This window comes from Echinops telfairi, unplaced genomic scaffold (genome assembly GCF_000313985.2).
Source record: "Echinops telfairi isolate 266 unplaced genomic scaffold, ASM31398v2 ScPeMD7_23;HRSCAF=83, whole genome shotgun sequence".
In the NCBI taxonomy this organism is placed as follows: Eukaryota; Metazoa; Chordata; class Mammalia; order Afrosoricida; family Tenrecidae; genus Echinops; species Echinops telfairi.
Window position 1 is genome coordinate 87,015,193 of NW_022103920.1, and position 26,837 is coordinate 87,042,029.

The following is a 26,837-nucleotide window of genomic DNA, read 5'->3' on the forward strand; positions in this document are numbered from 1 at the left end:
TGGGAGCAGGGCTGTGACTTGCGTGAGGGTGTGGCACCCTTACAGCTCCTTGGCTGCTAAGATCAGCTCACATGGGTGTTGTTAGGTGCCATTGAGTCGAGTCCTATGCATAGAGACCCCCGGGGACAACAGACTGAAACACCACCGGTCCTGTGCCACCCTCACAATTATTCTGTCTGAGCCCCTTGTTGCAGCCATGGTGGCCATCCATCCCATCGAGGGCTTCCTCTTCCTGCCCGCTACTCTAACCAAGTCCTTCCCCAGGGACTGGCCTCTGCTGACCGCATGTCCCAAGTATGGGAAACAAAGTCTCCCCACCCTGCTTTTAAGGAGCACCCCTGCTGTACTTCCCCCAAAACAGATGTGTGCTTGCTCTGAAGGTCATGAGATTTCCAACACTGGGTGACAATTAGGTGATTGCATAGCTGCCAAACTGCACTATTACATAACTGGCAGACCACTGGGAACCATGGGCCAGCCAAGCTGACATCTTTCAGAGGTGGGCAGAGCACAATTTAATCAGTGACCCCAACCCTCCTCCCTCCCCTGCAGAATTCCTATTCCTTTTGTCTCTGCTACCCACCGAGCCACCCTACCGTACTTCTAGACCTTATCTTCCTCTTCTCCGCTTCTCTCCTCACTGCTTCCCATTCGGTCACTTCGATTCTGACTGAAGCAGCCCTGTAGGACAGGGTAGTAGAACTGCCCCTGTGGGCTTCCAAGACTACCCTTTTCACTGGAGGAAAAAGCCTTGGCTTTCTCCCTCGGAGCAGCTGGTGGTTTCGAACTGCTAATCTGTTGCTTAGTGGGTTCTCTGGGGCCCTCACCACGTGGAGTCTTGCTTCAGAACCACTGTACCTGTGGCAGGGGGCGTGTCCAACAGGGAGCATGGTGGGTGGGCGTCTTCTCTGCCTGTGTCAGATGCAAAGCAAGATTGTGAAGACAAGCACTTGTCCCTTGTCCCTTGCCTCTTGGACACACCTTCATGTCAGCACTGGGCTGCTGTCCTCATAACCCAGCGGCCAGAGCCCAGGGGAACAAGACGGGGTTGGTCCAGCAAACGTTGTCACAGGGACCTTCCCTGGGAAGAGGCTTGGCCGAGGTAGTGCTGACCTGTGAGCAGGGCCACAGGGAAGGTGTGTTTTATGATATTCCAAAGAGCGCCTCGTTCAAGAGATTAGTCTAACTTATCAAATGCCTGATCCTGACATGTGAAGTCCGGAGACTCCATAGCTCTTTACATTCTGTTGGGGGGTGGGGGGGGGGTGTTGTGGAAAGAGTACAACCCTTCACTGTGCGTGTTTTAGATATATAAATATATAAACATTCTGAGGAAAGGAGATTATTTAGACACTCATCCCTTGGCTCCGCACATAGGCACTGTGAGCCTAGTGTGTGCCAGGCACTGCTGGGTATTAAGAAGGCAGCGGGTATTAAGAATGCAAACTGAGGTTCTCAACTGGGCAGTTTTGTGCCTCCTGCCCCGCAGGGGCATTTGGCAATGCCTGGAGTCATATTTAAGAGTCCTGCTGGTGCAGTGGTTAAAGCGTTCCACACCTAACCAAAAGGTTGCAGGTTTGAACTCAGGAGCCACTGAAGGAGAACAATATGGCTGTCTGATTTACAGCTCTGGAAACAGCCTGGGGCCTGTTCCACTGTGTCCTATAGAGCCTTTCTAAAGAAGGAATCACTCAACAGCAGTGCGTTTGGGATTGTGGAAGACATATTTGATTGGCACAGGTATTTTTAGTCTATTGCTCTGATTCCTGATTGGCGTGCTGTCTGCAGTTAGTGGGTAGAGGTCAGAGATACTACCAAGCATCCGACCACGCACAGGCCAGCCCCTGCTGCAAAGGTCTCCTTCCCAAAACAGCAGCAGTCCTGGGGTCAGGATGCTGGGTTCAGAAAGTGTCTCAGAGGCAGGGGACTGAGAGAACCAGGGCTTTCTGCCCCAGAGTGAGTGTTCCCTCTCTGCTGGGCTGGGTTTTTTATCTCCCCCCCGCCCTATGACATTTGAAAAGGTTCACTTCAAGGTCACTATTTCAAGGAAAGTTCAAAGCTTAACCCAATTTCTCACTTGAATTCGATGTCACCCGATGACGGAAAGCACAGTAGATTATAGGAGACTCTCAGCTGACCGTGCTACTGGCCCCTGTGCCTTCAGACAAGCCCCCAGCCTCGAGTGCCTCCATTCGCTAGGGCCAAAAGCTTGGCCAGATGACCACCGCTAGCCCCTCTCCTGGGCAAACAATGTAGCTAAGAAAGAACTGCCCTTGACTTTGGGGACAAAGCTCTTAGAAAAGCAAATAAATAATGTTGCCATCATTAACACAGTGTTTATAAGAAGCTGGGACAGTTTGGTTTTAGTGATTTACAAGTGGGGGCTACTTTCTCCACGCGGGGACATTTGGCGATGACTGGAGACAGTTTTTGGTTGTTACAACAGTGGGGTGATACTGGTATCTAGTAGGTAAGGAGGGGTCAGGGATGCTGCTAGCATCTTAGAGTACGTGGGCGGGCCAGCCCCTCACAGCAAAGAGTGGTCCAGCCTCAATAGTCAGTCGTGCTGAGGTTGAGAAGCCCTGTCTATACCAACAAGAAAAAGCAAACGTTCCCAATGGTAGCACATCATGAACTTTCTTAGGTTCCAGGATCAGTACTGAGCGGATTAGACATTTGGGGATATCTAGACTGACCCATAAGGACCCCTGGTGGTGTAGTGGGCCACACATCGGACTGCTGACCTCAGGGTCGGAGTGGGAGCTCACCAGCCTCTGATGAAGAAAGATGAGGCTTTCTGCGCCCAGAAAGATGTGCCACCTTGGAATCCCCCAGGAGCAATCCCACTGTGTCCTACAGGTTTGCTGTGACTCAGAATCCACTTTATGGGGATGGTTCTTCTTGGTTCCACAGTCACTGTGAGGAGGAATTGGCTCAACAGAAGTGGGTTGAGGGCTGGGGGTGACATATCTGATTGTCATAGATCGTTTGAGTCTATTAAAACTATTCTCATGCTACAGTGATGGCAGTAAGTGACATCAACCCACAAGGAGTCCTGGTGGCACAGTGGGTTCAGCACTGGGCTGCTAACTGCAAGGTCAGGGGCTCAAAACCATCTGCTGCTCTGTGGGAGCAAAATGAGGCTCTCTGCTTCTGTGACGATTTAGTCTTAGAGCAGTTCTCCTTTGGTCAGAATCGACCCCACAGCAGTGAGCTCTGGGATGGGTTACACTGACCAATATAAATCACATCCTCTCAACTGACGAGAGCCACATCAGGGGTACTTACGGAATGCCTGGGGTTTTTCTTGGTAACTGTTCTTGCTCTTGTCTTTCTGAGCGGTGGCCATTCCCGGGCTACTCGTTGAGCATCTCCTGTCTCCCATAACATCATCTTATTCTTTTCAGTGCAGTCTTTGAGTTCCAGGCTGACCGTGCCTGGTATAATAGAGTTGGACAGACATAACTTCCTGCCTGGGGTATTTTCTTCCTGTCTAGCATATTTTAGTTACTGCCCTAAAGTTTGCAAAATATTTTTTATCTGAAAAGATATCCTTGAAGACCAATAAACTTCGTAGACTGGAAAGGCTGATTAGTGATCTTTTGTTGTTGTTAAGCTATGAGGTATGGTTGTTGAGAGGGTGGATCTATTAATTCAACCACAAATCAAGTGGGTACATGGAGGCCCTTTAGCACTTAGATCCATCCAGCGTACAGCCCTAGAGGTTTCCTTCTGGATCAAAAGGGAAGCGGAACATGAAAATAAACAGTTGCCCATCACAAAAGGGAAACAGGCACTGCGCCTAAAATAATGTTTAGTCCACGTTGTCTTCCCTTCTGGTCCCTTTGGGGACCTTTGCTGTGGGAAGGAATATGTGTTTGTGGGGATATTGCGATTTAACAGTGTCTGCCTGCATTTGTTAGGCCGGTAAGCTGAGATCAAAAGTACATTAAATGCAATTTAGCCCTGGTGGTGTAATGTCAGGTGGTGGACTGCTAACTGCGAATTGCCAGGTCAGCAGTTTGAAACCACCAGCCATTCCAGGGGAGAAAGTTGAGGCTCTCTACTCTTGTAAAGAGTTAGTCATGAAAACCCTGTCCTATAGGGTTGCCATGACTCAATGACAGTACATTTGGTTGCTTTCTGTTGATTATTTTTTAAATGTTGGCAAAAGAGAATTTTCAGAAGATGTGATTATGATTCCTACAGTTCCTGAAACGGTCACCGGGCCGGTTCCCATCTTGTGGCTATATGTTTTGTCGGTGTGCTATAAGTATTGTGACTACCCTTTTTTTTTTTTTAATACTGTCATTTGAGTAAAAATTTACAGACCTGATCAATTTTCCATTCAGCAAGTTGTGCACATTTTGTGTCATGCCATTGATTGTAATCCTCACAGTGTAGCATAACTCATCGCACTTCCTCCGTACAGCCACCGTTTTCCCTGGCCCTTCTTGCCCTCTGAACTTCGTCCCTGGGCAGATGCTCCTGTGTGAGCTCCACTGGTTAGTTAGTCTAAGGAGTCCATTTCTCCGGGGTGGTGTTCGCCTTATAGACCCATCTGTTGTTTGCTGGGTGACTTAGGGCCGTAGTCTCAAAGATTCCTCCAGGTGCCAACCAGTGAACCTTGTCTTTTTTGTGATTTCCAGTTTTGTTCCACAGAATTCTCCCACTTGATGCAGGCGCTTCTATTGCAGCCCCTTTCAGAGCAAGGGCTAGTGTGGCCTGGGCATCCCCTTCTGGTGTGGAGGCCACGGAAGCCGAGGTTCCTGTAGCCCTGGGGTCTTTGGACTAACTGTTTGCATGTGTCTTTTATTTGCTTCTTCCTTCTTTGCTCTGGATGACAGCTATAAGCCAAACCCAACCCACTGAATGCACATGGAACTTCATATAGTTTTGACATTCTGATTTTTGAAATGATTGTGTGATTTCTCTACTTTGTTTTGCTATTGTGGTAAATTCTGGGAATATATAAGTTATCCTAAATTCCTGAAAAAAGCCTTCCTTGGACATAATTTTTTAAAATATAATGCTACATTCAATGAGCTATTTCTAGGAGTTTTTGCATTTGGGCCCATTATTTAAATTGACTTAAAATGTTATTGTGGTATACTGTTCTTATGTGGCTTGGGAATCAGGATTATATAACCCTCATAAAATAAACCAAGTTTCCTTCTTCTATCCTGCAGGATAGTTTAGAGATCTGTATTAGGTTAGAGATTGGTTCTTAAAAATTTGATACAATTTACAAATAAGGAGAATTAGGATCCGTGATTTTTTTTCTTTTTCTTTGTGAGATACATGTTTTATGCAGATTTAATTATTGAATAGATGTAATTGAATTTAAGTTTTATGTTTTATGTTTCTATGTTGCATTCTGTTCTAATAATTTATGTTCTTTAAAAAAATTATCCATTTTATGTAATTTTTAAGTTTGTGGGTATAAAATTAGTACTCTTAAGGGTTTTTGTTTTATTGTGTTTTTCTTGTATCTGTTTTTATGTCTCCTATTTCATGATTTGTGACTGTTTCTAAATCAATCTTGCCCAAGGCTTCTTTATTTTAGAAAGCCTTTTAAAATATATCCCTTTTAAAAATCCCTTTCTCTTTGCTTTTATTTCATTATATTTTGATGTTATTTTTGTTTGTTTTACTCTGTTCTTTGTCTAACTTCATGAGTAGTGCGTTTAATTTATAATTTTTATTTTGTAATGTTTACAACTAAACTACAAACAAATACTGCCATTGAGTCAATGCTGACTCGTAGCAGCCCCCTATGGTTTTCTGAAACTATTTAAGGGAGTAGAAAACCCGGTCTTTCTCCCATGAGGCTGCTGGTGGTTTCAAACTGCCAACCATTAGGGTCACAGCCCAACTTGTAACACTGCACCACAAAGCCTCTATAATGAGCTTGTGTTAGTCTGGGTAGACTAGAGAAACAAATCCATAGACACACATATGTATAAGAAAGAGTTTTATATACAAGAGAAATTGAACTTTGAGAATATATCGCAGCCCCGTCCAGATCAAGTTCATAAGTCCAATATTAGCCCATATGTCTGATACCAATCTATAAAGTCCTCTTCAGACTCACGAAACACATACAGTGACACCAAATGTAGAAGATCACAGGCTAGTGGGTAGAAAGTCTTTGGATCCAGTGGCATTGGGAATATCTCAGCGCTGGCAGGAGTCTCTGCATGGCTTCTCCAATACCTCGGGCTGCATCAGGGTGAGTCCATGTGTCTTGTCAGCTGTTATGTCTGCCAGGATGTGAGCAGAGAGACAGTCTCTCCTGCCTCTCAGGAGGAAGTGCCAGATTCCCTAGGAAGGAGAAGGCCATGCCCACACAGAGGCCTCATTGGCTATGATTGACAAGCTAGACTCCACCCTACACTCTTAATCCTCAAATTGACAAACGATTATATATCTACTGCAGAGCTACGCATTGTGCTGCTAACTGCAAGGACGGCTGTTCAATACCATCATCTGCCTGGGAGAAAGATGAGGCTCTCTACTCCCATAAAGACCCACCAGGGCAGTTCTACTCTGCCCTATAAGGCATCAACTCAGTGGCAGTGAGTGTAGCCTACAAGATCATGTTCTTTGCCTTTTTTTTTTAATACTTTCATTGAGGGCTCTTATATCTCATCACAATCCATACATCCCTCCAGTGTGTAAAGTACATTTGCAAATATGCCGCCATCATTTTCAAAGCATTCTCTTCCTACTTGAGCCCCTGATATCTGCTCCCCATTTCCTCGCCCCCCTCCCTTACCACCCCCCTGCCCTCCCTCACAAACCCTTGATAAGTTATAAATTTTTCCATATCTTATATCATCCTCTGTCACCCCTCCCCAACTTTTCCGTTATTCGTCCCCCTGGGAGGGAGTTCTAGATTGATCCTTGTGATTGGGTCCCCCTTTCTCCCCCCACCCTCCCCTAATCCTCCTGGTAACTCTACTCTCCTTGATGGCTCTGAGGAGTTTATCTCTCCGGGATTCCCTGTGTTGGGGGCTCTTATCTGTAGCAGTGCGCATGTTCTGGTCTAATCTGATTTGTAAGGTAGAATTGAGGTCATGATAGTGGGGTGAAGGAAGCACCAAAGAGCTAGAGGAAAGTTGTGTTTCATCAGTGCTATGCTATACCCTGACTGGCTCATCTCTTCCCTGTGACCCCTCTGTGAGGGAATGTTCAATTGTCTATAGATGGGCATTGCTTTTTATAACTTTATGATACTGTAGTTATAGAATATGATCTTAGGATTGGTCATTTTGTGTATGTTGAGGCATGGTTGATAATCCATTTGTTTAAATGTTCCATGTTTTTTAAATTGTTGGATATGAAATTCCTTTCATATTTAGTATATTAGCAGTATCTATTTCATCTATTAGGTACTGTGACTGTTTTTTTTTAAATTATTAAAATTATGGGTATGGCTATTTCTCCTTATATTTTTTCCATTTAAAAAAAGTTTATTTAGTTTTTAAAAACTTTATTTTGAATGGGGTGAAGGTTACAGAGCAAATCAGCTTTTCAGGCAATCTTGCTTCATGTTATTGATTTCCATCTTCACAAGGTACCATCGTTTATCAAAAATTACTTCCTTTCTGTTTCTTGTCATTCTTCCTCCCTTCCAAACCCTTCTGAACTTACCCTTGGGCAGACAGTGTCCCTTTGATCTCAGGTGGTTGGTGGTTCTAAGGGGTGTGCATTTCCATCGTGCTAATCTTCACCTCATAGACCTCTTCTCTTTTTAGCTTCATGTCTGAAAATCATGGGGCTGAGTTCATTTCCAGACTTAATGGATGACTAAGAGCTCTACTCTCACAGGTGCTGCCCATCTCCATACATCCAGTAAGTTTGATCTTAAGTGCTTGAGTTTGGTTCCACCTGTTTGTTCCACTCTATCACCATGCCTCTTATGTGGTCCCTTTCAGGGACGCAGGTCGTGGTCGCTGGACACTGTCTCGTTCTTCTGGTCCCAGGCTTGTGGAAGCTGACGTTCCTGTGGTCCATGAGTCCATTGCACTAATGGTCTTCGTGTATCTTCAATTTCCCTCACTGGTCTTCGCTCAGACCAGGAGAGACCAGTAGTCGTGCCTTTGGTGATTTCTCACAAGTTTTACAGACTCCTTTCCTAAAATGCTCCCACCTCTTCATTTTCTAAAGCAATTAACCCCTTGGTTTTCTCTAAACATTGAAGAACTACGGGCTTGAAGTTGAGCTTTCTTTTCTTCATCTTCTACTTTTTCTACCAAAGCATCTTTACCCATTCACACAGCTTTCAGTATAATCTGTTTGCCAAAAACGATCGCATGTTTATCTCCAGCCCTGGCCTTTCCGTTTTGCTAGTAAGTGTAAATTCTTGTGTGATTTTAACTGAATATCTTAGAAACTTTTAACCCTAGTTGCCCCAAACTGAATTCTGAATCTCTCCTCAAAAATGGCTTCCCTTTCTCACCCTGGGGCCCATTCTCCACCCAGGTTCTTTCTTCCATTTTTCAGTGTTTTGCTGTGGTTTGGGTGAAAGTTTACAGAGCAACTTACTTTCCCCTTCAATAAATCAGACCCATTTTATTGTGGCATCAGCTTTCATCCCCTCCGTGTAACAGCACACTGCCCACTTTCTTCCTGGTCTTGCCCTTTCCTTTCTCCCGTCTTTCTGCCTCTGGAACGTTGTTGTTGGGCAAATGCTGCCCTTTAGTCTTGTGTGGCTGATTGTTCTGGGGAGCATGTTCTTTACAGGTGTTCACTATGTAAGCCGGTCTATTGTTTGGCTGAAACGTGATTCCCAGGAGAGTCTCATTTCAGATATGAGGGTGTCTAAAGGCCACAATCTCAGGGTTCCCACCCATTTTTTACCAAACCAGTAAATCTGGTGGGGGTTTTTTTTTTATGAGTTTGAATTTTGTTTGACATTTCTCTCCCACTCTGCCCAGGACCTTCTATTGTGATCCCAATCAGAGCAGCTGGGAGTGGTAGCCGGGCATCATCTAGCTCTTCCAGATTCCAGGCTAGTGGAATCCCTTGCTCACATGGGTCATGTGTCCTCCTACTAATTGTTTCCTTGACTCTTAATTTTATTCACTTTTCTTTTCTCCCAATGAGAAGAGATTTCTTCTAGAAGGCCACTCACAAGCTTTTAAGACCCAAGTTGCTCCTGGCCAAATTAGGATGCAGAACGTTTGTCTTTGTAAAGCTAAATTATGTCAGTTCACCTAATTACACCCCTAGACTATGATCCTCAGCCCTTAAGCCCATTGACTCAGTCCCTCAAAGTGTTTGGTTATGGTTAAGAAGTTTGCATAATTTTGCCCTCTATTATACACTTGGGCATATTTGCAGTTCATAAAATATGTAAGTAGAATTATCTGCCTAAATAGTCTGTGGTTGTACTCCCATATGCCACCCCTTCCACCCAGTTTCTAATACCAGAACTGGGGAGTCATTCTTGATTCCTTTCTCCAAGACCCACTTTTAATCACTTCACAATTCCTCTACATTTCCTCTGCAGAATATATCTCAAATATATTCGGGTCCCCTCTTAAGTGCCAGCATCCTAGTCTTGGCTTCTATGTTGTTGTTTTCAAATATGCTACTGCACAGATTCTGAGTCTTTTCTGCTATGAACAACTTCCATCCATTTTTCACAGAATAATCTTAGGGGGAAAAAAAGAGAGAAAGAAAAATTATCTTACCCCTTAAAGGCCTTCAAGGGTTATCCATGACCTGCTCCTTCTTTCAGCCTTAGCCCCGTTCCTCTCCCCTTAGCTCTTAGTGTTCTAGCCACTCTGGCCTTTAAGTTCCTCCTTCACCCCAAGTTCTTGGTGTATTCCCTCCGCCTGGGATGCTCTCTACCCTGCCCCCACCCAGAGATGGACCTTCTCTTCCTGTAGGCAACTTGAAGCCAACTTCCCAGAGAGACGGACCATCCTGACCCTCCAGTGGAGCTCCGAGACATCCCTTCGTCTCTCTAGTCATAGCAATAGCACTGTGTTCCTTTTTAAAGCCCTTTTCAGAGTGGTTCTGGGTTATTTCATTTTTATTATGTTTAATGGATCTTAAAATTTTAATTGTATATTAGCAATTGACTTTGTGGCCAATAGTGAGCCAGCAGGCCCTTCAGAGCATTTCTAGTCGACTGTTAAGCTTGTGGTTGCTGAATTAGTTTTAAAAAGTTCTACTTTGAACAGGACTGTTTAAACTTGGTACTAGAACATTCTTCAGTGTAGTATTAAATTGTGAAAAGGGGGGGTGAGGGGCCAGCCCCCACCTGCTGCTACTACCTATGGGTTCAGTAAACACAATTGTACAGTTGAAATATATAAGTATTATATTGAGAGCATGAGAGATATTACAATAATGTAGTTAGACACATTACATGGTAGCATTGCTCACCTCAGCCCAGCTGGGTGGTTCACGTGGAGAGAGGGGGAAGGGAAGGAGGGCAAGGGAAGAGAGGAGATCAAGAGAGCTCTGTATTGCTGACCCACGCCTATATCCCTTTTGGGAGCATGCCAGCCCACTAATTACAGGTAGAGACATACGTCACAGGGAGGGGCTGCACTATAGGTTACACAGTAATGAGGGTGGTCTCTGGGTCTCCATAGGAACCATTATCAGTAGGGTGAAAACTCCACCTACAGGAACTAAGCTAATGGTCCCAAGCCTTAGCTCAGTGTCCCCAGCAGCAAGGAGCAGGCCCACCCCTTGGTCTGGTGACTGAACTTCTTCAGGGGGGAATGCCTGCACATCTGACCTCCCCCCACAAGTCCCCCTCTTGTTTTATACATAAAATTCAAAAGCTGCATGGCTACATGGTTATTTTCTATACATTGAAAGCTGTCAAGGCAAAACTTCATGATTCAATTAATATAGCCAAAAATTCGGGCTTATAGAAAACATTTTGAATCCAGGCGCTGGGGGTAAAGTCCCCACATGCCCATCTGCTATTGGAGGAAGGTATGAGATTGGATACGGGAGAAATAGAGCCAAATAGGAATGCCTGCCTCTATAGTTAAAGCTGCCAGCCACACAGCAACCAGCTATTTGCTTGTAAGAGACAGCCTCAGAATTAGCACCATACAGGAGGGTGAAGTAAGGAGCAATGTCATGAGAATGTGATTGGGACTCACCTACAGCTCGCAAGGGCAGAGGTCCCCCTCCACCACTAGAAACCTAGCCTCCCAGGCTCCTCTGCGAGAAAATGAAGGATTCATCCTTAAACACTCTCTTCCCGTTCTCTGCTCCTCACGGTGTTTGCCTTATGCGCAAACTTCAAAAGTGCCATAGAGGCTGTATGATTCTCCTTCACACGCCTTAGCCTTCTATAGAAGCAACACGTGATAGCCAGGACAAAAATTGTGATTATGAGCAGCACCGATACCCAGCAGCACCTGGAACCCAGGCTATGAGAAATACTTTGAGCCCAAGCACGAAGATCTAATCCTTCCATGCCATCCACCAATTGTTTAATTATATCAGAGCGAGGAGATGCCTCAAGCCTGTCTTTGAATGTATAGAAAATATCCTTTTTAAGCTGATCAACATCTAATGAAATGTTTCCCTTAAACCCCAATTAAGCAATGTTACATTATACAAGTAAGGAGTTACACAGAAAATAGTTACATTCCAATCACATTATAGCATTAATAAGTCCAAAATCTTGATCTTTCAGCAAAGCAACAGTCTGTAGCAATAGTCCAGTCACTATTGTATAAAATGTTCTGTTATGATAGAGTACCAGAGTTTCCTTTAGACAGCGTCAGCAATGGAGTATCTCAGCAGTCAGCGATCGCCACTCTCAGGAATCTGCGAGGTCTCCTTGATGTTTTGGGGTAACTTCAATAACAGGACAGGGGGGTCAGGTCATATCAGCTTCCCTGCTTGCTTCCGGGCCTCGCTGACTGAAGAAAAATCCACCTATCTCCTTTGCCTGTGAAAATATAAACAAACAGCCCCTCTCTTCGGGGTGTCATTAACCTGAAAAAGGAATCATGATTAAGATTGAGTGGCTTCTCCATCTCTCCTTGTCCATCTTTCTCCAAATGTGGTTGCGTCCTCTAAAGGGAGTCCATCAGCTTTAGTCTGTAAAAATAGAAATGCGTAGCCCTTTCTCTAGGTGAATGGACCTGGATCCCAAACGCGATTTCCATCTTTTGGGGACTTTTTAAGATCAGTTTTCTCTGTGGAATTGAAAATGTGTTTATCTGTCCTAATTTTGTTACAAACTTTTAATAAGGAGAAAAAAAATGTGGTTACAGTGACCAAATGAAATTCGTCATACATAAGGTTACTCTTCTCCCACTTCTGTTTTAACAATTTAGATTTTAAAGCACTGCTAGAGATCTCAGTTAACTTGCTTGGTTTTGAACCAGTAAAACTACTAGTCAGCTTACCATACTTTGAAAGACTGAAAATTTTGTTTATAAATTTGTTCAGCTGTTCTTGAAGCAGTTTACCAAACAGACATTTTTCTCCAAGTTTACCAGTAAAGTTACAGGCTCAATTAAGCTGCTTTGCCCTTCAGGCTTCTTACACTGTATGATTTTACCATCTTGCAATAGTCTGTCTTAGTTAACTTCACTCATTCCCTCCATGCTGGCTTTAGGGGAAGTTAATGGGAGGGTCTTAGGCCCTCCTGAATGCCCTAAGGCAATGACTCCATATCCAGAGCTTAAAAACCTTTTTGTGTGGGGGCGCTGTTGTTTCATTTACCCTTCATTTAAAAGGTGGTCAGATGTAAGTACTCTTTCCATATAGGCATACATTTTTACTCTAGAGATGCAGGGAAGCAAAAATTGGCTTACACGATCTTCTTTTTAATAAACCACAGTACATCAGAATTTATCACTGCCTTAATTTCTTCATAGTCCTGACCAATAATTCCAGCAACACCTTGAGAATTTAGGTTGGACTTTCCTAATAAACATTCTATAGTTCTTTTAGGTAGCAAACCCCAATTACCACTCTTAATAATTTCTGATTTAATCACAGCTTTTGTCTTTTCCTTGTAACTCTGATCAACTCCAGTATCAATTTTAATTTCTTGAGTACTTAGACTAAAACTTTCTGATAGAAATTGTATTACTCTTTCAATAAGATGCTCCTGCTTTTTAGAATCAACAGGTTGCTGCAAGGGTTTCTGAGCCATTCCTTGGTGACTCAAACCAACTGCAAGAACAGAGAGTGGGTTTTTGCCTGTTTGGCTAGGTCTGGTCTCCTGCTGTGAGATTGGGTGATTTCTGCTATTCAAAGATTCTTTTGCTGGGTTAGGCAGAAGCCTTGCCTTCTGAGCTCTGTTGGGCAGGGTCTGTATCAAGTTCCTTCCTCTATTTTCCCACACGGAACTCTTTGCTAATGGCAGTCCTTTATTGTTGAATTTAGAACGACATTGACTCGCCCAATGAGTTCCCTTTCTACAGCGTGGACAAAGTTCAGGTCCTTTTAAACCCGAATTAGGTGGCCCTGGCCCATGCTCTGGCTCAGGCCGCAGTTTGCTTTTCCTACACTCTCTTTGAAGATGACCCATTTTCCCACAACTAAAGGACTTTCTTTCAGGTCTGATATAATTCGCTAGTACAGCTGCCATGAGGTCAGCCTTGTATTCCTCTGTCTCTACATTCCTGCATATCCTGAGATAATCTAGTAGGGTGCCCTTTTCCCTGTAGGGCCACAAGGCATTTTTACAGTGCTTATTAACAAAATCATAAGCTAGCTTATGCACTAGGTCTCTTACTGCCAGGACATTCTTTACACACTTGGAAATAGCATCTTCCAGTCGGGACACAAAGTCAGCATAAGGCTCATCATTTCGTTGTCTTATAGCCATGTAACTTGACTTTCTCTTTTCTGATGGAATTATCTTATCCCAGGCACTTAAGCAAACTTCACGTATCTGTCCTATTGCCTGTTCAGTAAACTGTAGTTGGGACTCAACTGTGATATACTTCTCATCCCCTAGCAATTGATGAATTCCTATATCTATCCCATCCTCAGCATTCCCTCATGCTCTTGTCAGCACTGCTTCCTTCCACAGCATAAGATATTGCAAATATTCTGAAGAGGAAAGATATATTTTCACTAAAGCTCTCCAGTCTGTCGGGGTCCAGCTCTCGGACTCTGCTAGAGCCTTTATTATGCTAATTACAAAATGTGAGTCTGGGCCATAATCTTTGACTGCCTGGTTGAGATCTTTTAGCAACTTAAAGGGAAAGGCAGTATAACGCCTTTCTTGATTCCCTTCTGGGTGCTGCTCATCAGGCTCCCTGTCTATCATTCTAACGGGATAAGCTATTCTGAATTCTAAATCTGCTTCTTGAGCTATACTCTTCTCTACCCATGAGAGTAAAGGTGCTTTTCTGTTCTCTAACTCTTTGCTTCTCGCTTTCTGAGCTTTTCTAGTTTAAAGCTCTCTATATGCACTTCTCTAACTACTTCTTCTGAGTCAGCTCTCCTAGTTTGCATTTCTTTAGAGCTAATCTCTCTACCTCCAGCACTGGCTTGCTTGATTGTTTTACAATCTCTGGTCTTTCTTACACTAAATTCCAGCAGGGGAGCAGATGATTTTACTATGTCCCCTTCTGACTCAGGCTTAGTTTTTTTCAGTTCTGCCTAAAATCTTATCTGCCTGAAACCCATTCTGCCTGCTTCTCACCTGATTTAGGTTTGCGTAGCTTAGATGTTCCTCATTACTCTATTGGTTCTATTTCTCTGCTTTCCCTACATTCAAAAGCAAGGGAGCTTCCTGGGGTTGCTTAATAGCCTTGCTTTGGGTCTTGGAATCCACTGCCCCTAGTACTTTATCACCTTTAAACCTTTGGAGGCTGTAGTCCCCCGAGGGCATGTAGGTTTTGGCCGTGAAGTTTCTTTTAGAATCAGAGGCTTCACATAACAAATCAATCCCTGCTTCAGTTTTTCCTAAAGTTTCATCACCTAATTCATACTCATTCATAGACACTTTAGCTTGCTTTTCTAGATTAGGATCGCTCACACAAGACTTCTCACTACACTGATAATCCTTATTCTCTTCTTCCTGCAAAGGTACTAAAACCATCTTAACTTGAATCCACTGAGACCACGATACTCTTCCCATCTCTGTGTGCCTCCTTTAAGTTAACAATGACCTTCTCCCAGGTCTCTATATCAAAAGTTCCTTCCTCCGGGAACCATAGATTATACCTTTTTACTACTTTTAGAAAACATTGCATCTTTTTCTTTGTTACTTTTACACCCTGTATTTTCAGTAAGTAGATGAGCGTACTACCAAAGTTTCACATTTGTTTTTACCTTGCCCCATTGTTCTCTTTAAAATACTCATTCACTATTTCCACTACTTATCTGAAAATCCCCACACCGGATCCTCCTTCACATAATTTTCAGATTCACTCTGTATTCCGGTGGGGCTGTACAATTGTTACATGGGGTATAACTCATTGCCATGCATTAGGCACCATTTGTAGTATTAAATTAAATTTGGAGAGTGAAGGGCCAGCCCCCACCCGCTGCTACTACCTACGGGTTCAGTAAACACAATTGTACGGTTGAGATATATAAGTATTATATTAAAGTCATCGAGAGCATGAGAGATATTACAATAATGCAGTTAGACACATTACATGGTAGCATTGCTCACCTCAGCCCAGCTTGGTGGTTCACGTGGAGAGAGGGGCAAGGGAACAAGGGAGAGAGGGGATCCAGAGAGAGGTCAGAGAGCTCTATATTGCTGACCCACACCTATATCCCTTTTGGGAGCATGCCAGCCCACTAATTACAGGTAGAGACATACGTCACAGGGAGGGGCTGGACTATAGGTTACACAGTAATGAGGGTGGTCTCTGGGTCTCCATAGGAACCATTATCAGTAGGGTGAAAACTCCACCTACAGGAACTAAGCTAATGGTCCCAAGCCTTAGCTCAGTGTCCCCAGCCGCAGGGAGCAGGCCCACCCCTTGGTCTGGTGACTGAACTTCTTCAGGGGGGAATGCCTGCGCATCTGACCTCCCCCCACACTTCAGTCAACTGAGTGGGCCTCTACATGAATCCTGACATTTCAGCGAGATGAAATGCGCCTAGGATGAAGTTCTCTGCATTCCTGCAAGGGCTGCTTGCTGAGTCTCCTGGCCATTCACGCGCCACGCACTTCTCTCTCTGGGAAGAAGACCGGGAGAGACCCGTGCACCCTGTCTCAGGCCGAGACAATGTAAGGGGCGGTTGGGGTCTGAGCCACCCAAAGACCAAACTTAACTAGTTTTACTGAATGGAAACCGTGGCCCTAAGGTTACTCTTTGGCTTATTAACTTGCTTATTTCTTTCAGCATTTTTATAGACGGTGAGTTTCTAACAGGCAGGAAGCAGGGTTCTTTGGTCTCTTTCTGTATTATGTACTTAATGTAGAACCGCTCATCGTAATCCCCCCAAACTGTGGCCATACCTGCGGTCCTGTTCCACTTGTTGTCTTACTTGTTTGACTTTAAACAGTGTATCAGACCTTCCTGTTGTGCCCTTTAAAAGATAATAATAATAAGGCATTATACTTCTTTGGTTTGTTAATGGGAGTTTAGCTATTTTGAAAGATCTTAGCCAACATCTGACAGTATGTGCGTTTTTGTAAAATTCCAAAACATCTTCCAGGAGCATTGTGTTCTTCAAATTAGACTGGTTCTGCTGGTTTGGCACTGTACTTGGAGGGTGGGGCCCATGCTGGATTTTTGGAGATGAAGGCAGAGCATTCGAAGCTCTGGGAGGGATGCTTCTCCCGCCCCCAAAGCCATTGTTGTTTCACATCTTGACTCTGAATTCTTTGCCATTTCTCACTTTCTTTTTTCTTTTCCCACAGGTGCACACATTCCGAGGCCCACACTGGTGTGAATATTGTGCCAATTTCATGTGGGGACTCATCGCCCAAGGGGTCCAGTGCTCAGGTGAGGCTCGGGCCCCCTTTATTCCTTTCTAGTGACCCAAGTGGCAACTCATGGAGAAGGAGGAGGCATCTTGCCAGAGCTGGGCCATGTGCCCAGATTCGTGCAAAAGCCTAGCTTGCTCCAGGGTTCAAGGTGTCCATTGCTTGGTGGGAAGTTGCTTCCAGGTCTTTGTCAGGAGGAGAAGGAAGACACCCTGTAGGTGCAAGGCGCGAACAGAAAGCCCGTCCATTTCCGTGGGCCTGCCTCCCACCACAGGGTGTCCTTCTGAACTTGTCCGTGGCCACCGGGTCAGCATCCAGTCCTGAGCCGACGTCCATCCCCACAATTCGCTGGCGATCACATTGCTGTGATCCACAAGGTTTCCCTCGGCTGCTTTTCAGAGGCAGATCACGAGGGCTCTTCCTAGTGCCTCTTAGTCTGGAAGTTCCACGAAAATCTGTTCCGCACAATAGCAACACTCACGCCTCCACCCACAGACGGGTGGAGGCTGCCTGGGAGTGGCATTCCGCTGGGCACTGAACTGGCTCTCCTCCATGAATGACAAGAAATGTCATCGCCAACCCTCCAAACCCTCTCACTCACTGCCAGCGATTCATCTTGGCCTCCTCAGAGTGACCCTCTAGGACAGAGTAGAACGGCCCCCTGGGCGTCTGCATCTTTGCAGGAGCCGACGGCTGCATCTCTCTCCCTCGGAGCCGCTGGTGGATTCAAACTGCTGTCGTTGTGGTTCACAACTCAGCAGGCCACCCACTCTGCCACCAGGGCTCCTTCACAATAGGGAGCTGTTCTAAAATGAACCCCAAGAGAATTGCAGAAGGAGAAGAGCCACTTCTCCCCCCCACCCCCTTGCTAACAAAGTCAGGATATAAACATTATGAGACATACATACCTCCAGTCCAGGCACTGAGCAATTGGTAGCTGGCTCAACACTGGGCCTTTCTTTGGCTGTGTTCTGGGTGGGCTTGAACTGCCAGCCTTTAAATTAACACCAACCCAAGCTCCTTAAGCACTGTATGCTGGTCATGCTGCTGAACCTGGCCAGCAGCCTTTGTGGGGTGGGGCGGGGGGCTCCCATTATCCTCCCCATTATACCGAGGAAGCCAAGGCTTAGAGATAGATACAATTGTCCATCACCCATGGCCACCTAGTAAGTAATGGCACATTGAATCAGAGCAGGCTGACTCCACAGTTCCTGCTCAGCTTTTTCTTGCCATCAGATTAGCCCTTGATTTGATGGCATATCCTTTCAAAGCACTCTGAAACCCTAGGTATTTTTCTGGCTGGAGTGGAGGTACGCACCCATTGCTAACAGCATGCAACCTATCTTACTGACTAAGCTATAGCTAACAAAATGGCCGGGAGCTGCCAATTTCATGTGTAGCTCGGCTTCCTAATCCATCTTGCCACACTTTCTCTGGCAAACACTTGTGGCCAGCTGCAAGAACAGCCTCTGGTGATAATTGATTGGGTTTCCCCCAACACCGGGGCCAGTCTCCTCCTTGCTGGTAGGTATGACTTGAATTAACCGACTTTCTTTTAAATGCCTAAGAAGCATCTAAACTAAAATAAGCCAAGGAGGCAGCAATCAGGAAATCGAGTTCACATGTGTACCCCACCCCCCAATTTGGTTCACAGGGGCCCAGAGTTCTTTAAACTCTCCTTCCTGGGTGGAGGGGATTTCTTAGTTTCCACTGTGAATCAATAAGGAGCCCCGTTGGTACAACCATTGAGCATCCAGCTGCTAACAGAAAGGTGAGCAGGTCGAAGCCACTCAGCATCTCTGTGGGAGAAAAACCTAGCCCTTCTCTAAAGATGACAGGCCTAGGAAGCCCAAGGGGGAACTTCTACGCTGTCACGGGGGTCAGCATGGCACAGAATTGACTCGGCAGCATAGACCAGCCACCATGTAAATGCAGCAATCCCTGAAGTCCAGTCCCAGACCAACCCAAAAGGCCAAGGTAGCTCACACCAGAAACCCTAAGCAGCATGCCAGGCTGACTCGGTGGCCCTTACATTGGCCAGTCCAGATTCAGCATAGCCCAAAATCCCTAATGGTGTTATTTCAGCCAGATACAGGGCCAAGGTCCTTATGATCAGGACAAACTCCCCGGCTTCTCCTGGGATGACTATGCTCTTGCCTCCTCTTAAAATGAAGTTTGTATGAACACAGGGAAGACTACTTGTGGAATGAGAAGAGCTGGCCAGGTACCCCGATGTTTTTATCACTAGCTGCTGGTTGTCCTATTTCCATAATACTTCACCCATCCTGCCTGCTGTGACAGAATGGAATGGCCTCATAAGGATTTTCAAGGATTTCATCTTTACAGAAGGAGCCCAGGTAGTGCAGTGGGATACGCATTGTGCTGTTAACTGTAAGGTTGGTGGTTCAAACCCACCAGCTGCATCACAGGAGGAAGATGAGGCTAACGGCTCCCATAGTAAGGATTTACAGTCTCAGAAGCCCTATAGTGTAGAGGTTCCCCATGAGTGGGAATCAACTCACTGGCAGTGGTTTGAGGATCTTTGGGGAAATAGATCGCTAGATCTTTCTCCTGTGGAGCCACTGGGTGGGTTCAAACTGCCAAACTTCCAGGTAACAGTTCAAAACTTAATCAGTGTATCACCGGGCTGTCTTCAACTTTTGAAAAGTGCTTATTATATTTCTGGCACATTTATGAGCACTTTAAATATGCTAATTTCCTTGATCCTCAAGGCAACCCCTAGAGGTAGGCACTATTATTAACCTCCCCTTTGGGAAAAGGGAATCAGACAAGAAAACCAATGAATTGTATCTATTCAGTTCTCCAATATGGAGAGCCACAAAGCAGATCTGTCCAAATAAGTTGGATATTTATGTGAGCTTAAATTACGTCTCTTGTGTTGATACAATTAAGATGCATCGGAATTGACTTTTCCTCGGGAGGAGGATAGACAGAGAGAATTCAGTCAGTAAGCCTTATAGGAAAGTCACTGAGAAATGACCAGTGATTTTACAAAGCTCGAACCCCACCGAGTCAATGCTGACTTCTAGCCCCACTCTAGGACAGAGCAGAGCTGCTCCGAGGGTTTCCGAGAGTACGAATCTTACGAGAGCAGAAAGTCTTATCTTTCTCCTTCGACGTGGCTAGCAGATTGGAACTGCCAACCTTGCCGTTAGCAGCCTACAGCTTAATCCACTGCATACAAAGGTTTAGACCCTCTCTAATCTTCGTGATTAAATGTTTTCTGTAAAGCAGCTGATGATGACGTTAACCATGCGTGTGTGTAGTGTGCATGTACGCTATTTTTCGTCATGCCCAGATAAATGTGAGAAGGCACATCGAGCAGGTCACCCATTGACTGTGAGCATTGCCGGCATGGCCTTTTTCTTTCCCAGCATGTTGACAGTGCCTTGTTCACGTCAGAGAAATTCCGTCAGTGGACACCAACTGCTCACAAGGCTTTTAATGTGTTCATTGAACTTAACATCACCTTTTCAGCTCTGGGTCTTGATAATGCGCTCTATAAATAATTACTCTAATCATCATATTACATGGCTTTGTTATAAATCGTAAACTCTCAGCTCCGCCCACTGGTGTCCAGTGAGGCCTTACTTCCATCTCACAGGTGTCAAAATGAGGAAAGGAGAAAAGAAAACTGTCAGCCAGCATCTGCCCCACCAATAGAACAAGTTAGAAGCAATGAGATCACTCTCCAGGAAATAGCAAGAGGATGCCAGTGGCCATGGACCCTTCACGGGCCCCTCCAATCCAAGATTAGAATTGCCTCCAGAGTGGGTGGGGCGTCGGTGGTTCCGTAGTAGAAGCCTCTCCTTCCAGGTGGCGACCTGGGTTTGATTCCAGAACACCTCACCTCATGAGCAGCTGCCTCCCGTCTGCCAGGGCAGGCTTGCATGTCGCTAGGACACTAAGTGGGATGGATTCAGCAGAGCTTCTAGAGTAAGAAATCCTAGCAGAACGTCCTGGTGATCTCATTCTGAAAATCAGCCTGTGGGGTTCAATGACTGGATTCATAAGGGAGCCCGGGGGTGGCTCAGGACCAGGTCACATCTCATTCCATTGTGAAGGAGTTGGGAGCTGAATCAATGGCCGCAAACGGCACAGAGGAGCCAAGCATGTCTCCTCTCAGGACTGGATGGAAGCACCCTGCAGAGGTCCCACATGCCATTTATGAGCCATTGTTCACTCTGGGGACTCAAACCCAAAAGCCTACTTGTGGGTTCAAATCATTCCAACCCTGAAAGGGGGAAAGAGAAAGTCAGTCCATCTTATTCCCTAAGCTGCCTCAGTGGACTGCTCCGGTCTAAGGTCTAATAACAGAAACGGCTTAAGAAGAAACATTGAATCATAGTCTCCTCTCCGTCTTAGAGACCCGCCGAGGCATCTCCGCCTGGTGCAGGGTCTCGATATGGCAGAGTCGTGAATAAAGAGAGTTTATCCAAACCTTGTGGAGCTGGCCGTCTCGACTTGGAATGTTCCAGAGAACAACTCCCAAACCTTGGGCGTGTTTCTTTCTCTTCGGAAACATAATCTGCATCTCTCTGTCTTTGACCAAAGGGCGGGACCAGGCTAACGTGGCCTCTTTGCTCACAGATTGTGGATTGAACGTGCACAAGCAGTGTTCCAAGCACGTGCCCAACGACTGCCAGCCGGATCTCAAGAGGATCAAGAAAGTGTATTGCTGCGACCTCACCACACTCGTGAAAGCGCACAACAGCCAGAGGCCCATGGTGGTAGACATCTGCATCCGGGAAATTGAAGCGAGAGGTTTGGAAACTGTTCTCTACTGTGGTGATTGTTTTAGATTGTAGGGTGTTGTATGTTGACTGTTGTGAGGAAAATGGCCTACACACACATGTGCACACAGCTAGCTTTTTCCACTTCCTACCCAATCAATTATATCCATTTCCCTCCCTATATAAGCCATGATGTCCACGGCCTTGAAAACATAAACGTCACAGTTCTCACCTCCAAAAAAGCCAAAAAAATGCATGCTGTAGCTGTCGTGTGAGTGGCCAGATCATTTTGCAGGTGTGTATACCCGTAGCAGCTTGGAAACACCACAAGAGACATAGAAATGTCACTGGAGAACAATTCAGATAGCCCTTCAGAAAGAAGGCAGAGGTCAGGTTTGCAATGAGTATGTTGTAAAGGCAAGATATAGCAGGAGAGAGGTTAGGAAATAAATATGGAAGTAGAGGGACACACTGGGAGGTTTGCAAGAGTTAAAGGCAACAAAAGCGAACACTCATGTACACAATCCTTCAATAATGGTCATCGGGGACTAGATGCTTGGCTAGACAACAAGCTAAACAGGTGTGCAAGGGAGAGAGGGAGTATGCTTACAAATATGTGTATATATATATATACACATACACACACACATAAAGAGAGAGAGATTTGACAGAAGATGGTTGTATGTGTGTATTTTCCTCTGCTGCAAATATCTTCATGAATCTGGTAGAGCATTCAGGGGCACCATATGAGAATATCTTAGACACAACCAAACACTTTAAGGGAATGAGTTCCAGGCCTGGGGGCTCGAGACCATAGGCTCAAGGGACGCAAAAGTCAGTTGGCATAAAATAATTCACAAAGACAGTGTTCTATGTCCCACTGTGAGGAGTCGTGACAAAGGTCTCCCACGCACACGAGCAGTCACCTCAGGTTGGCACATGGAGCTCCCTGTCTAGAGGGGAAGCGAGGGGTGATGATCAGAAGGCACATGGAAAGAATTAGTCCCGTGGACTCAGGAAGGACAGACTTGAGTGTCTACAACCCTGAGATGAGAAGAGCGAGATGGTGGGTAGCAGTCACTACCAACCACTCTGAATAGGATCACATTAGAAGGTTCTAGATAGTGGGGGGCAGAGGGGTGTGGAGATTTGCAACAGAACTCAATATCATAAAAAAGACCAGGCTTCTTAAGGTTGGATGAGACTGGGGGGAACCCCAAGACTATGGGCCTTAGTCGCCCTTCAGGTCTGAAACTAAGCTCACTCCGTGTTAGCATAGCCACGCTTAGAAGATCCACAGGGCGGGGTCGACTCAGAGCAAAGGGGAAGGCAAACAGGAAACACTGGGAGGTGGGATTGAAAGAGGTGAGTGGGAGTAGCTCTTGAATTCCTTGAAGATGGGATCGGTGATCTGCTCCGTAAGCCGTCACCCGAATGACAGTAACCCCCTTTTTTAATTCTATGAAATAAGAAATCATTGATCAAAGCCTATGCCGCCGATCATACAGAAATGTGCCCCTAAGAGTGGCTCTGTTTGTTTCAGTGAAGAGCGCTAAGATAGTAGCCCGTCTAATCGAGAAGGAAAAGGTGGTAGGAACTTGTCCAACAAAAGGTTCTTTATGCCGGGCTTGAGTCGTCTCTCCTTTCTTTGTGCTTTCGTTGGCAATGAGTCAATGTCAAAACATCGAGCGATACGGTGGACCTGAACTGCTAGGCCATGGATAAAATCTTTGTAAGGCTTTAACTGTTCGGACCGCCTACGAGGGAGAGTAAAAACATAATAGCAACTGGGGTTCCGGCGCAGATATGTAGGGGCTTATTCCCAACGCGCATGTGTAAGCAGCCTGCAGACGAATTCTCTTAGCCTGTGTATGCATTATTGCATGGACAACTGGGATCCTTCACCCCGTTCTCAATAAAGAGTTCTTTAAAAAGCAGATCAGAACAGTGGCTTCCAGGGGTTACCGGTTTAAAGAGTTCTTTAAAAAGCAGATCAGAACAGGGGTTCCAGGGGAAAACTCCGTTGGTGAGAAGGTCAGGAACATTGCCGTGAGGAATGTGTTTTTCCCTTTACGACAATGTGCCTGCCTCTTCTTTGAGGGGAGCCAGGGCTGCCCCACAAGGATGTTCTTGGGAAACGCTACCCCATCCATCCCACAGCCCTGATCTTGCCCCTTCAGACTTGTCTTGGTCCCCCAATTCAAAGAAGGTTGAGAAGGAACATGGTTGGAGGCCCTGGAGGATGTTAGCACTGCCGTTTCCCTGGGGAGAGGGGAGAGAGAGACGTGAACACCCTGCCTTCAGAAGTACATCTAGGCCTACACAGGAGATGCTGAGAAACGGTAGCTTCACATCTTGCTACTTTTCTCTAGTAAAGGTTTTTATTATTTTCGCAGCCATACTTGGTGACTTACCCTAGTATGGGTATTGTCTTCCTGGACTCTGGGGGTTTATTCATAAGCCAACCATCCCGTTCTTTCTCGGACGAACCAGAAGAGGGCATTCTATCTTGTGATCCCAGGCCTTTTAAAGATAGGCAATTACTCTCTGTCCCATAGACAAGCAAAGCTACGTGGTTCTGTTCCCTTAGGACTGGTCAGCCAACCTCAGATTTGAAGGAATGCCCCCAGCCTTTTGACTGCTGTGGCTGTCGGAGCTGAATTGGCTCTTTGGGTTTGGTCCTGGTCTCGATGCAAGTGTACCAGATTCACACAGGACACCCCAAAGAGGAGAGGCATACCTTGATCCAGTATACAGGACTGGGACAAGTGGCCTTAGGTCCCACTATTTAGAAAATTTTGCAACTTGGTTAGATCAGTAACTTCTCTAGAATCTGTAATTAGGACCAAAACTGTTAAAAAACAAACAACTCACTGCCAATTGCCAATGCTGACTCACAGCAACCCACTAGGACAGGGTGGAACTGCCCCCTGTGGGTCCCCTAGACTGTAACTGTTTACGGGAGTAGAAAGTCCCGTCTTTCTTCTGAAATTAGGGCCAAGGATAGTGGATTTTTATATCTTCCGTTAACATTTGTTGAATACATACACGCATGCTTATTTACCTCAATCAGAGAAGACTGATTGTTCAAGCAAGATCGCCACCATGTATGATGTTTAGGGACAGTCCCGGGGAGCACAGGCGGGCATGCCTAGTACCAGAGCTACAGAAACACCGGAACTAAGTTTATATCCAAAGACAGCTGTTAGCCAAACCCCAAAACCAAACTCGCTGCCATTGAGTCGACTCCAGTTCATAGTGACCCTAGAGGACACCGTAGAACTGCCCCTGGGGGTTGCTGAGACTGGGAATCTTTGCTGTAAGTCCCATCTTTCTCCTACAGAACAGCTGGGTTTTGGAACCGCTGACCTCGTGGTTAGCAGGCCAGCTTATAACCCACTATGCCACCAGGGCTCCTGCCCAGATATTAAACCAAAACCACACTCGCTGCTGTCGAGTTGATTCCTACTCCTAGTGAGCCTATAAGACAGTAGAACTGCCCCTGTCGGTTTCTGAGACTATAACTCTTTAGGAGTGGAGGGAGCCTCATTGTTCTACCGAGGAGCAGCTAGAGGGTTTGAACTGCTGGCCTTGCCAGTTAGCAGCCCAACGTGTAACCACTACGCCACCAGGGCTCCGATCCACAGATGTTACAGGACTGAAAAAAGTGAGTGGAACCAGGGGTCAACTGGAAGAAACCAACATGGCCCTTACTTTCCTGTCTGTCTTCAGTCTACAGAAAATTCTGTATTGTCCCCAAATGTTCTTTCATACGTCTCTGTATGACATGGTAGAGTGAAAAGATCATTGACTGGAAGTTAGGATCCTAGCCCCACCTCTCATGGGCTCTAAGTATGACCTTGGGCATATCGGTTATCTCATTAGCAGCCCCAACTCCCATTCATTAGTTGTAAAATAGATGTAATCAATTATACCGACAAACTAGACTCTGAGGTTTACAATGAGCTGATACACAGGAATAACCTGATGCGGTATCCAACATATAGAACTGTATCAGCATTGTTTCTTTTCACCTTTTCTTGCCAAACCATTTCTCTTAACGCCACTTCCAAATTTGTCTGCCTCACTATTATTACCAAAACCACCAGTTTGAATGCTGCCACAGAAATGCCACAAAACAATGTCTTCAACAAGACAGAAATCTATTTCTCAAGAGACATCCAGATGCCCAGGAGCCATCAGGTTGGGCAGAGCAGCTACCCAGATGCCAAAACCCAGAACTAGCTACCTTAGTGGTCAGCCATCCTTGTGGGCCACCACCCCAACCAATGGGAAGGGGGAAGGACGAACAAAATGTGCCTATTTCCCTTCATAAGTACAATCCAGAAGCTCCACCCATCACTTCTGTGCTCTGTAAATGGACCAGAATTTAATCACACTGCAGTGGATGCTGGGAAATGTATCTTAAAAAATCAAAGGCTCTGTTACCACCGAGGAAGGGGAGAGCAGATATTAGAAGGACAGTGGGCAGCTGCTCTCCTCTCCTGATAAACGCCAGCCATCCTCCTTCAGAGAATAGTTCCTCGGTAAGGCCTCCATAGACACTGTCTGTCGGCAGGCAGGGTGAGCACTGCCCTTCAGTATGACCCCATGCGGCCTCGTGACCCTTCCTCCGCTGCAGTGCATGTGACGGCCACACTGGGATGTGCTAACATGCACCATCTAGGGCAGGACAGGAAGTAGGTTTGATTTCATTGTCCCATTGATTGGTCGTGGCAACTTGGACAGCTGTAAGAGGCCAAGTTCTAGAGCGGAGTAGGATTCAGTGAGAGGCAGGGCTGAGGGCAACAAAACATGTCTGGCTGGGTCCTGGTTGAGAGGAGGAGTGCCAGGCCTGCCAGGTGTGTGCGGTCTCTGATCCAGACCCAGTGCAGATCATACGCAGGAGATTACATGCATGCACTACATGTTGGTCGCGTGTAAGAACAGGCATAAAGACAAGTGATGAAGAATAGAACAGAAGGTGCTGGCTCTATGGGTTACGCAATAGGCTGCTAAGCAAAAGGTCAGCGGTCCAAGCCCATTAGCCACTCCACAAGATAAAGATGAGGCTGCCTACCTCTGTAAAGACTTACCATCTCCTAAGCCCTCCGGAGCAGTTCTACTCCAGCCGAGGAGGTTGGTGTGAGTCAGGGTCGAGTCCTGGGCAGGGTGTT

At 45.7% G+C, this 26,837-nt stretch overlaps 1 protein-coding gene across 1 annotated transcript in view; it reads left to right on the forward strand.

Moving 5' to 3' along the window:
• Positions 1-26,837, forward strand: part of CHN2 (chimerin 2) — a 48,455-nt gene that overhangs the window by 12,396 nt on the left and 9,222 nt on the right. Inside the window, exons 2-3 of the mRNA XM_004702747.4 lie at positions 16,841-16,925; positions 21,518-21,691. Coding sequence (XP_004702804.1) covers positions 16,841-16,925; positions 21,518-21,691 — 259 coding nt within the window. The remainder of the gene's footprint in view (positions 1-16,840; positions 16,926-21,517; positions 21,692-26,837) is intronic.